The sequence below is a fragment of the Pseudonaja textilis genome, chromosome 1 (assembly GCF_049901715.1).
Source record: "Pseudonaja textilis isolate UNSWEBS1 chromosome 1, rPseTex1.2, whole genome shotgun sequence".
Classification (NCBI taxonomy): Eukaryota; Metazoa; Chordata; class Lepidosauria; order Squamata; family Elapidae; genus Pseudonaja; species Pseudonaja textilis.
The window spans coordinates 164,440,813-164,453,199 of NC_141990.1; the positions used below are offsets into that span (position 1 = coordinate 164,440,813).

The following is a 12,387-nucleotide window of genomic DNA, read 5'->3' on the forward strand; positions in this document are numbered from 1 at the left end:
TTTTGGAAGTCTGACCAAATAAAATTTCTCGTCATAATTTTTGACTATAGAAATATAGACTGAATGATAATGTTCTCATTGAAAAATAAAGGCAGCAATAGGCAATTAAAAAAAACAGAAAAAGTCATTGCTTGCTTCAAGAATGAAGTATGAGTGTGATGTGCAGTTACACTTTTATTAAAAGTACAGAAACTGAGAGGCATTTCTGAGGAAAGCTGAAATTCTTCGCAGTTTGGAAATCATTCAAATAATGCAAAATTCAAACATTTATTGACTGATCAACCATATTCTAAGTTATTTCATGAACGTATTCACTCATCTATGGAAGCAACAAGGAATTCCGTTGTCCTCATTGTTAAATATTCATGTATTTGATGGACTGTTATTAAATAAAAATTACCATATGCATGAGCCCCTATTTACCTTTATACTTTCATGTCAACTTTCTTATCTCAAAATGATTCACCACATTAATTTGTCATAAAATGAATGAATAGTCAAACATAACATTCATAGAATGAACTATTTAAAACAATTCATTCCAAAATTAACAGCAAAATAACTGCAAAAGTAGATAGTGTCATTTCTAGCTCTTATAAGCAAACAGATAATCTACAACAACTAGTCAGCAAAGGAATCTACTTTGGGAGAAAGAAAAAACCAATGGATGCAAGGAAAGACCATGCTCTGCATCGTGTATGAAACAGTCAGTGATAATTTAGTCCTCAGACGAAACTGATTGATTTTTTATTAAGGAAGTTTTCCTATCATAAGCTTCAGTAAACAAATAGGCTTGAACCACTCCATTTTACCAGTGAATATGAGAACCTGGAATTTTAGAGATATTTGCACAGAGTTATGACCAGGGGTGGGATTCAAAATTTTTAAAAACTGGTTCTGTGGGCATGGCTTAGGTGGTGGGCATGGCTTAGGTGGTGGGCGTGGCTTGGTGGTCATGTGACTGGGTGGACATGGCTGGATGGTCATGTGACTGGCTGGGCGTGGCCAACTCAATATCACTCACATCGAGGCATGCATCTCCTCCCCTGGCCTCTCATGACTGTGGGGATGCTGCAACAGTTGTAAGTGTGAAAAACAGTCATAAGTCACTTTTTTCAGTGCCATTTAAATGGTCACTCCACACAAGCAAAATACCAGCAAAGGAGGGGAAAAAAACTCCAGAGAAGTTCCTGAGACAGGAAGTCTAGTCCTGCCAAGAATGTAATAAGGGTTAACGGAGAGGCAGTTTCTGTAAGCAACACCAGAATGTTTCCTTCCTGCCTTCCTTACAGGATTAGGCCAACTGGTTCTCCAAACTGCTTAGAATGTTAACAAGCGGTTCTAGCGAATAGGTGAGAACTGGTAGAATCCCACCCCTGGTTATGATATCCTTTCACCATTTCTGGTGCAACTAATAAGAGTATTTCTTCCATACACAAAGCTTAAGTCACCTTTCCTCAAGTTGTCCTTGAGAGCACTATCAAATTATAATGGGCGGCATTCTAATATTTTTCTTTCCTACTTTTTACATCACACACTTTGACTTTGAAAGCAATTCTCTATTCCTAGGAACCAGTGGTGGGATTTAGCCAGTTCGCACGAATTTGGGAGAACCAGTTGTTAACTTTCTGAGCAGTTTGGTGAACTGGTTGTTGGAAGAAATCATTAGGGCAGAGAACCAGTTATTAAATTATTTGAATCCCACCACTGCTAGGAACCCTGATAATTTTGTGAGAGAAATCAGGTAAGAAGAATCCTTGTTATCTCACAAACTTTGATGTGGAAGATTCTGGAGAGAGAAAGGTATAATTATTTAAAGCATGGATATATCACATAGATTATTTTCACATAGAGAATCTTCAGAGATTTCAGATTATAACTCTTATAAATAACAGCCAGTATGAATAATGGTTCCTGCCAATTTGACAGGTGGTAATTATAGTCTAAAACATTTTTGAGGGTGGTATTCCCTCATACAGCTTCCAACTCCCTAGCCATGGATCTAGAATGCCTCCAAAAAGGTCATCAATTGTAATCTAGATAAAGGTGAAATAATTCAATATGTGGATAGCCATACAACTGTATTTAAATACATTTTTGTTTTTATTTTGGCCTCAGCCACTTGTTGGAATATACACACACACATACAAATACAATTTTCAAGCTAGGAGTTCACCAAGAGCAATCGTGAGCCCAAAATAGGTTATTTATTGCTGGTAGAGGAAGTTTATTGTGGTTATGAATGTAAAGTGCAGTGTTTAATGGGTAGAAATACAAATCAAAGAAGAATTTTAATTCATCTTACCTCTGCCATGAATTACAAAACTAGTAACTTTAGAGTAAGGCTGTGCCTGAGAAACATTCTGAATTTCTGCATCTTCTTCCCCCTCCCCATTTCCAACATTATCTTCAACCTTGCCAAATGATAATAATATTTTGAAAAGAATATTATTTCTTCAGAAAATGAGGAAAGCATTGGACTCACCTCACCCACACTCTTCATTGAGCTCCCAATCTTGCTGGATGCACCTGGAAAACGATCAAGATCCCAGCGTGGTATCTTGGTTACTATGTAATCCAAGCTTGGTTCAAAACAGGCAGTGGTCTTTCCAGTTACTACATTCTCAATTTCTGGTAGTGGGATCCCAAGGGCTATTTTGGCAGCTATAAATGCCAAAGGATACCTGGCATTAAGAACGAAAGGAAATATTTCCATAGGTAATCAAAATCATAGGTTGGAAAGTATTCAGGTAATCCTCAATTTACCACCATAACTGAGCTCAACATTTCTGTAGATAAGTGAGACAGTTGTTAAGTGAGTTTTGCCCCATTTTATGACCTTTATTGCCACAGTTGCTAAGCGAATTACTGCAGTTGTAATATGATTGTAGTCTGAAATTGGCTTCCTCATTGTCTTTGCTGGGACACTGCAACGGCCATTAATATGAATCAATTGTCAAGCATCTGAATTTTGATCACATGACCATGGGAATGCTGTAATGGTTGTGTCACTTTTCTCAATGCTGTTCTAACGTTGAATAGTTAGTAAGTAAATGGTCAAGGTCTACCTGTATTGGAGATCTTCTAATCCAACCTTATGCCCAAATCAGGAATCTTCAGACCCTCCAAACATTAGTAGAAAACTTAAATGACAGAACACTTAAGAATCGTTTATTTAAATGACATTATATTTCAGTTTATTATTCACTGCTTGGAAATGCAGTTCATTTAATAAATATTAAACATTGGGCCCAGCTCATAACAGATTAGTGATGTAACTTATTTTGCTTATATTCTTTCAGTATGTTTGAAGGACAGAAACATTGTATAATGTATATTTCTTACAGTTATTGTCTAGGCTACTATACAGTATTCATTTGATCCTGAATACAGCAAATAAAACCATGGTTGATTAATGCTTAGAAAAGCACATACATGGTAAAATTATTCTATGTACATTTACACACAAATAATGAATCAAAACAAAAATGGATATTGGGGGGAAAGGACACAGAATACATCAAAAGCTCTTGCATATCCCATAATTGTAGAGTTGGAAAAGGTGACAAGGATCATCTAATTCAGTATTTCTCAGCCACTTTGTGGGATATGTGAACTTCAGCTCCCAGAATTCCCCAGCTAGCATTCCTCAACCAGGTGGAATTCTGGGAACTGGAGTACATACATCTTACGAAGTTGCTGTGGTTGAGAAACACTGATCCAGTTCAACTCTACAGCAGCTGCACAAACCACTTAGGTTTGGTCCAATAAGCACCATGGAGACCATGACAACTTTTTATTTTTCAAGACAGGCAGAACTTTGTTTTGCTCAATATTTTTTTTCAGAGCTTCAGAATTTTTCTGGCTTCCACATGATTTCTGGAAGACTTGTATCTGGTAAGGTCTGCTTGAGCTGTGTTCAGCATTTCCACTCCAGAGAAAAAGAAGAGAAAAAACCCCAAAGGTTACAGCATACTTTGTACACCTATAGAATGTAATTTTTCACTCCAGGTAAGAAAGGAAACCTTGAAGGAAAGACATCAAAGCCGACATGCATGACATACATTTCTGATAATCAAGCAGCGCTAGTGAGAGTGTACAGCCTGAGGGTGAAGGCTGCATGCAGCCCTGGGAAGTCTCTCCAAACACTTAATTATTATTTTTTGCATAGCAGAATTAGAAATATATCAAATATTTGAGGAAGGCATACATGAATTTAACTGAAATTATTGTATGTTTGGCTACGTATTTAAACATTTCCAAAGGCTTTTTTTTTTTTAAATCCAAATGCTTCCTTTACATAGCTGTTCACCCATTACTGTTTCCAGCCTTACCCTGTGGCCTTTGATGCCAAGGCGGAGCTTCTAGAAAGTCGAGCATTAACTTCAATGATGCAGTATTCCAGAGAGGTGGGATTTAAGGCATACTGGATATTACACTCCCCCACAATGTTCAAGTGGCGGACAACATTGATGGTTGATTTCCGTAACATCTGTAATTCTTCATTTGAAAGGGTCTGGCTGGGAGCCACCACAACAGAATCACCTAATTGAAGAAGAAAAAGAATTGAATAGCAGCGATCATGATTTTGCCTAACCGTGCAATGTTTTGTCTGTATTAATTCTAGAGACATATTTTAAGCCATCAAATAGATTATTAATAGACAAGCACAGAACTAAAATGCACGGGAATAAACGTGCTTAGTACTGGAAGCAAATTTATTTATTTCATACGATTTAAAATAAAATTTAAATTGAGCCTTTGGAAGTAGACAACACACAAATAACATACATGCATGCACACATACAAATATGCATTATAAGATAATATTAAGTAGAAAGATGCTAACATGCTGACCAACTCTTAACAATCTTTTGTTTCCATGTATCTTGATTCCACATAGTTTTCATGAACCTGGATGTGTAATAAATAACTGCATTCTACTATATATATGTATCTACCTGTTGCAATAATGCTCCAGGTGAATGAGTTAATCCTTACAATTTCAAATCTTTTCAAGATTAAGCTTTGATGCATGCTAGATTGGTGCGAGTATTTGAAAGAGGTGATTCATGAAATCTGGAAGTGCATTAAAAAGACTTTTTATAATAGTTAAAGCAGCTTTTTCATTTATATATCTCAAGCAAAACAAAACTCAAGCTTGCAAACAACTTGACTGTTTTAATGATTGAAACACTAACCAACCCTCTCCTATGCCTATCTGGCAATCTCTGAAGTCAAAATGTCCAAACCTTGGACATTTTGGTTAAAGGGGGCATTTGGTGTTAAGACTGGATTAGGGACATTGGATCAATACTATAGTCCCACAGATGTCAGAACTAAGCCTTGGGACTTCAGTGACAAAGTTTTAAATAACAATATGACAATGATCTAAGCAGATGTACCTGTATGAACTCCCATTGCATCAACATTTTCCATATTGCAGACAGTGATACAATTGTCAGCTGCATCTCTCACAACTTCATATTCAATTTCCTTCCATCCTACCACTGACTTCTCCACAAGAATTTGATTGGTCATTGCAAATGCCTTGATGATTATAGAGAAGAGAAAGTCACAACGTTTGTATAGTTTTGCTAAAAAAATTAACATTTCCTAGTGCTCTTGAAACATAGTTGCTGTCAAAGGGCCATTTCTATTCATAAAAACACCCTTGCGGGAACAGTTGGGCTACGTAAAGAAATGCACAATACTTTCAGTGAAATTTTCCAAAAACCTGCTTATCATCATGTATTAAAGGCTCCCTTTTTATTTAGATCTCCTAAGTGTGATTGAATAAAGTTTATATGGTTCTCTATTAGAACACTAATCTCTCCCAATTAAAATTTCGGCACATAAAAATGATTCACGTGACCCATAATATGTGCTTGTGTAGTCTCAGACAAGCAGTGAGTGGAAGCTACAGGTGGATGAGGGGATGTTACACCCAGGCCCTCTGAAGCATAGGTGAATGTATGAGTGCTGCAGGATACCAAGAATGCCACAACCAAGACTTTAGACTGGGTGGGTACTGCGGGGAGCACGAGAGCGCTGTGGAAAGGTGCTCCAAAGCACAGGCAGATGCCCTTTTTCAGCACTGTTGTAACTTTGAATGATAGCTGAATGAGTGGGCATGAACCAAGGAATACCTATAAATTAATGAACACAGTAAGTTTCTTAGTCAAAATACATTCCAGATCTAGAGTTTCATGATAATGTATCAGTCACTATTTAGATGGCTTTTACATGAACAAAAGCAGAGGGAACAGGTCTGTCAATAGAGAGCAGCCTTGAAGCTTAAATGGATATTTTATACTCAATAGTATAATTTATATTTAAAAATATGCAAGACATAAACATCAGGAAAAGAACATCAGTTTTCTCCCCAGTTAATAGGATGTATTTGGCCTGCTTATTGTATTCAAATCTAACCTTACCATCTGGTAGAATGATCATAGATGGCAGAGAGCCCAAGCCTTAACAACACAATCTGGTTGTATGGTGTATGGTGAAAGCCTTTTGCCAGCATTGAAAAAAAAATCAACTGTCAGCTATTTGCATATTAAATTAGAATAAGATGCCTAATAATCTACTTTGGGATGATTTCTGTTATCTAGTTACTCAGATGGTAAATATGCAATACTTTCCTTTCTGATTCTAAATTTCCAGAGGCCACAACTTAACAGTGTCATTTTGTATATAATGTAAGTGGGCATTATATTATTCCGCTTCCTTATAATACCTCTTATAGCATGATTCTATTAATCATGAATACACAACAGTGTTTCCAGGCATCATCTAAGTAAAGATGTCTCTCTTGCCTTTGCAAACAGGCTATGATCCTAAGATCTTTCAGTGACAGAAACCCTCCCTATGTTAATTTTTGTTATTAAGGCAAAGATTTCTAAAGCTGAGAAAGCTCATCCATTACAAAGGATGAGAATTTCAAAGAATGAAAGTGTTTCCATAATCTATTGAGGTTGTCCCCTTGTTCATATTTTCAGATACCAGTGACATCCTCCACATAACCCATCAGTTCTGAGGATCCATCCATCCCTTTTCAGAGATAGCAAGTTTTATAAACTCCCTAGGCAGAAAGAATTGCTTTATTCTGCAAAAGATTATCTATCAACTGAAATATAATAAAAATATTAAGATTTTAAATCTTGTAATATACTGATTGATTATTAATCCATTATCATTAGGGAGGTGCCGACAAAAGCGAAAGGAGTGGAAACAAAAGCACGGCTGTAGAGCTAGTCTGTTGGCTCAGCTCTGAAAGCAGCCCCATAGACTAGCGCTGCCAAGTGTCTTTTTGAGCAACGCCAGATCCCTCATCCACAAAACTGATGAATTAGAGCTGCTGATGGCAGCAAGCAGGCTTCTCTGCAAAAGCTGTGTGATGATTGTCACAGAGACCTGGCTACACCCAGCTGTATCCGATGCAGCAGTGGGGTTGACAAGCCGAGTCATTTATCTGATAGAAATGGTGACTCTGGTAAGAGCAAGGGAGGAGGACTCCCTAAGTTTGTGTAGTACATGCAACTTTCCACCAGAGGAAAGAATACTTTAGGCCAGTGGTCCCCAACCTTTTTTGTACCAGGGACCAGTTTCACGCAGAAACACTTTTTCAAGGACCGAGTAGGGGCGTGAAGGTTCCAATAACAGTAAATAAATAAGCGATGAACCCGTAACTTACCCTTTCCAAAAAAACTCTCCAGTGAACTCTGTTTCTGGCTCATTTTGTGAGGGCTAGCTTGCATTGCTGATGCAGGATAAATACGCGCCAAAGAGTCAAGCGCGGAAGTTAGGTGAGGGCGGAAGTGGTTGTCTTTCAAAATAAGACACCCGGAAGCAAAACCATATTTTTATATATATTTTAATCACGATTATTCATTCTTTGTGGCCTGGTACAAAATGATCCTCAGACTGGTACCAGTCTGGGGCCTGGTGGTTGGGGATCCCTGCTTTAGGCCATGTGTACTCTAATCTGAAACAGGCATATAAAGTAATCCACCTCCCCCACCTGGGTACATCCGACCATGTTTCACCTCTGTTGTGCCCAAAGTATGTCCCTCTCAGGAAAAGAACTCAGCCAGTCATGAAAATGGTTCAAATCTGTCCAGAGGTACTCTCAGTCAGCTGCAAGACTGTTTTGAAACCACTGAGTGGAGTGTATTTGAACATCAAGACCTGCATGAATACACTGATGCTGTACTCTCTTACATCAAAGTGTGCACTGACAGTGTAACAACAGACATGTGCATCAGAGTCTTTGGGAATTGTAAACCCTGGATGACTGCCAAGGTACAGACACTTCTGAGAGGCCAGGATTCTGCCTTTAAGGCAAAAGACAGGGATATAGAGAGAGAGGCCAGGGAAAACCTTAGAAGAAGCATTAAGACAGCAAAACAACAATGCAAATATAAGTTGGAGAACCACCTAGCAGATAACAACTTGAAGCAAGTGTGGCAGGGACTGCAGCACCTAACCAACTATAAGGGCAACATGAGGAACACAGTCAATGCTGACACCTCATTGGGAAAGGAGTTGAACATCTTCTTCACCTGCTACCAGGTGAAAATACCAGACCCCATAGTCTCTGCCTGCCAGCCTTCTTATTCCCAGCCACTCACCCTATACAAACGTCAAGTGAGAGATGCACTGAAGGCTGTGAGTCCCAGTAAAGCTACAGGTCCAGATGGGGTGCTGGGGATAGTGGTAAAGACTTGTGCCAATCAATTAGCAGGGGTCCTGACAAAGATCTTTAACATCTCCCTGCAAACAGCCTGTGTTCCCTCATGCTTGAAAACAGCGACTATTGTCCCATCCCCAAGAAAACAACAATTAACTGTCTAAATGACTATAGACCTATCGCATTAACGTCAGTAGTGATGAAATGCTTCGAAAGACTGGTTCTCCAACACCTTAGGACATGCCTCCCACCAGACTTTGACAAACATCAGTTTGCCTACAGGGGGAACAGGTCAACAGATGACACCATAGCTACTGCCTTACATTCTGTAGTGAGCCATCTGGAGAAACCCAGAAATTATGTCAGGATGTTTTTCATTGACTATAGCTTGGCCTTCAATACTATACTGCCGAGCATCCTTATTGAAAAGCTGACTGACTTGGATTTTCCCTCTTCCATTTGCTACTGGATCAAAGACTTTCTGAGAGACTGACCACAAACAGTCTGTCACATCTACCTCCCTGAAGCTTAGCACTGGATCCCCACAGGGCTGTGTGCTCAATCCCTACCTGTACTCACTGTACACACATGTTTGTGTATTGTCTGACCCATCCACTGCAATCATTAAGTTTGCAGATGATACTACGGTATTGGGTCTCATTACAGTTGGAGACGAAACAGCATACGGGGGGAGGTTCAAAAATTATCCTCATGGTGCCTAGAAAATAATCTGCACCTACACATCCGCAAGACAAAGGAGATGGTGTTAGACTTCCGGAAGAAGAGAGAGGAACCCGCCCCACTTTACATCAAGGAGGGCTGTGTGGAGACAGTTTCATCCTTTAAATTCCTGGGAGTCTACCTCAGCAAAGATCTTATAACCCAAGTGGCCAGAAAGGCCCAACAGAGACTCCGTTTCCTTAGGGTCTTGCAAAAGAATAAAGTGGAACAATGACTGATGACCTCCTTTTACCAGTCCACAATAGAAAGCATCCTCACATATTTCATTATGGTGTAATATGCTAGCTTGACAGCCATGGGTAGAAAGACATTACAGAGGGTGGTGAGCACAGCACAAAACATCGTGGGCTGTTCCCTGAGACCACTAGATGACATCATTAGGGCTCACTGCCTTAGAAGAGTGAGGAAAATTCTCAGGGATGACTCACATCCCAGTCAGCACTTCTTCACTCTCCTACCATCAGGTAGGAGATATAGAAGTATAACCAGCCACACCAACAAGCTGAAGAACAGTTTCTCTCCATGGCCTGTCAGACTTCTGAACGGAAAATAACTTCATGTCAACATAATATGATAGACTTGCGGGGCCAGCGCATTGTGCAACAAGATCACATAGTGTACTAAGATTAGGACTGGGTTAGGGACTTCTGTCCTCACTGTGAGTTGTGTTGGGGGGTTGCACGAAGGGAGTCTCAGCCAATCTCATTGTACACATGTACTCTGACAATAAAGGTAATAATCATTGCAAAATAAATCAATATGAAAAGGTGAATAAATGAATTTTCAGCCTAAATTTGCTAGTTGCTTAGAATAGGAGTTGCCAATCTTTTGGACCTCAGGGACCACCAAACTCATAATTTTAATATGAACCACTAATATGAATTTTGCTGATATTGGTGAGAGAGAGAGAGAGAGAGAGAAAACGGGAGGGAGGGAGGGAGAGAGAGAGAGAGAGAGATACGATCTAACCTTGGAAGGCTGGTGGTGATGTTCTTTCTTTCTTTCTTTCTTTCTTTCTTTCTTTCTTTCTTTCTTTCTTTCTTTCCTTTCCTTTCCTTTCCTTTCCTTTCCTTTCCTTTCCTTTCCTTTCCTTTCCTCTCTCTCTCTCTCTCTCTCTCTCTCTCTCTCTCTCTCTCTCTCTCACACACACACACACACACACACACACACATACATACATACACAAAGAGTCCCTCACACACCCACACACCCTCTAAGGCAGCCACATTCCTAACCTGCTTTTCAGCTCCGTTCTCGTGGGTGGGGGGGCGGGGGGAAGAGAGAGACGGTTTTCTGCAATCAGTAGGAAAACAGGTTGGGAGATTTTTCTGCAGATTTTTGGGGGGATTTTCTTTGTCCACAGAGACCCTGGGAAAATCCCCCAAAAAAGTCTGCAGGAAAATTCACCACCCCATTTTCCTACCGATCAATCATTCTTTATTTGGGATCACAGGATACCATATCCAGCTCCGTTTTCAGGGGGAGAGAGATACTTTTGGCTTCATGCAAGGAAAGCGGCAGAAGTCTTTCTTTCTGTTCCCCCAAATTCTCCCCTCTTGGAGCAGGATGCCTTGCAGGGTCCCAAAGACTCATTTCTGGTGGAATTTGGGGGAGAGAAAGACTTTTGTTGCTTTCCTTGTGTGTAGCCAAAAGCAGAAGAAGAAAGAAGCAGCCTGGTGGCGAGGCAAGTTCCCCCCCTCCCCCCTTTCCCCCCTTCCCTCACTACTTTGTGTTGTTCCAATGCAATCCTTGTATTCCCATGGGCAATGTGGGCAGCGCAGTCTTGTTTTCCCATGAACCTTGGATTAATTGCTTTGGGGGGGTGTTCTGGAAGTGACATTTCTCTGCAGACCACCAAAATTTTCTCATGGGCCACTAGTGGGCCGTGGGCCATCGATTGGAGACCACTGGCTTAGAAAATACATGGACTAGGGTAAAAGGAATGCTAGTTTCCTTTGTAAATTAATTTATTTTTTTCAAAAAATCATATGAGAACATTCTATTCAAACCATAGTTTGCTGTTACTTTGGAGTGATGATTTTTAAATAACTTCCAACTTTACATGTTTTTTGTTATCATGTTTTATTATGATACTTATGGCAGTTTTTATTTTTTTTATTTTATATATTTTTTATTTTTTTACAGTTTATATTATTTTATAGAATAATTATTTCTTTCGTTATAAATTACAGTTATTTATTTTTTGATTAATTACAGTTATAAGGGTCTAGTTATACTTATATATACTTATTTAACATAAAATAGCTGTAACTATGAGGTAATGTCTAATGTACAGACCTATTTTTTCAGTATCTGATGGATTCAAATCAGTGTTAAAGTGCTAATTATTATATAATTATTTATATATTTGTATAATCATTATTATATAATATTGTGTATTTACACTAATCGTCAGATGGAAGTACTGATGGTGTTTGATGTTCCTACAGTATACTAACAAAGATGCTGAAACTGAATTTTCAGTGTACACACTGTCCAACATATGACCTATGACTCTGCCTGCTGTGTCCTGATTTCTAACTTGGATTTATTTATTTCATGTATTAAATGTTTATGTTGCCCCAAATTGACTCAGGGAAGATGAGCCCTCAGTTTCAGATGTGATACCAAATTACTACCAAAGAACCACCAGAACAATACCTTGGTAGCAAGATCCAGGAGGTGTTCCTTGTCAGCGCATAAACCTGATCCTAGTCCTCCCAAGGCATACGCTGAACGGATCATAACAGGGTAGCCAATTTTTTCTGCTGCTTCCAAAGCATCTTCTATCTGCCACAATACAGAAATGAACAGAAAAATAAGATAATAGATAGAAAATCTCTCTGCACCCAAAATCTTTAAGCATCACTGAATTATTGCATAACATGCTATAAATTAGGTCTGTAGATGACAATTAAGTTAATACTTAATGTTCAGTTAGGACAAAATGG

At 39.0% G+C, this 12,387-nt stretch overlaps 1 protein-coding gene across 1 annotated transcript in view; it reads right to left on the reverse strand.

The window, feature by feature from the left end:
* The window catches only part of CPS1 (carbamoyl-phosphate synthase 1), a 137,560-nt gene that overhangs the window by 85,696 nt on the left and 39,477 nt on the right, over window positions 1–12,387 (reverse strand). Inside the window, exons 15-18 of the mRNA XM_087923032.1 lie at window positions 12,098–12,226; window positions 5,406–5,550; window positions 4,335–4,545; window positions 2,486–2,684 (exon numbers count right to left, since the gene is read on the reverse strand). Of these exons, the coding sequence (XP_087779158.1) occupies window positions 2,486–2,684; window positions 4,335–4,545; window positions 5,406–5,550; window positions 12,098–12,226 (684 nt within the window). The remainder of the gene's footprint in view (window positions 1–2,485; window positions 2,685–4,334; window positions 4,546–5,405; window positions 5,551–12,097; window positions 12,227–12,387) is intronic.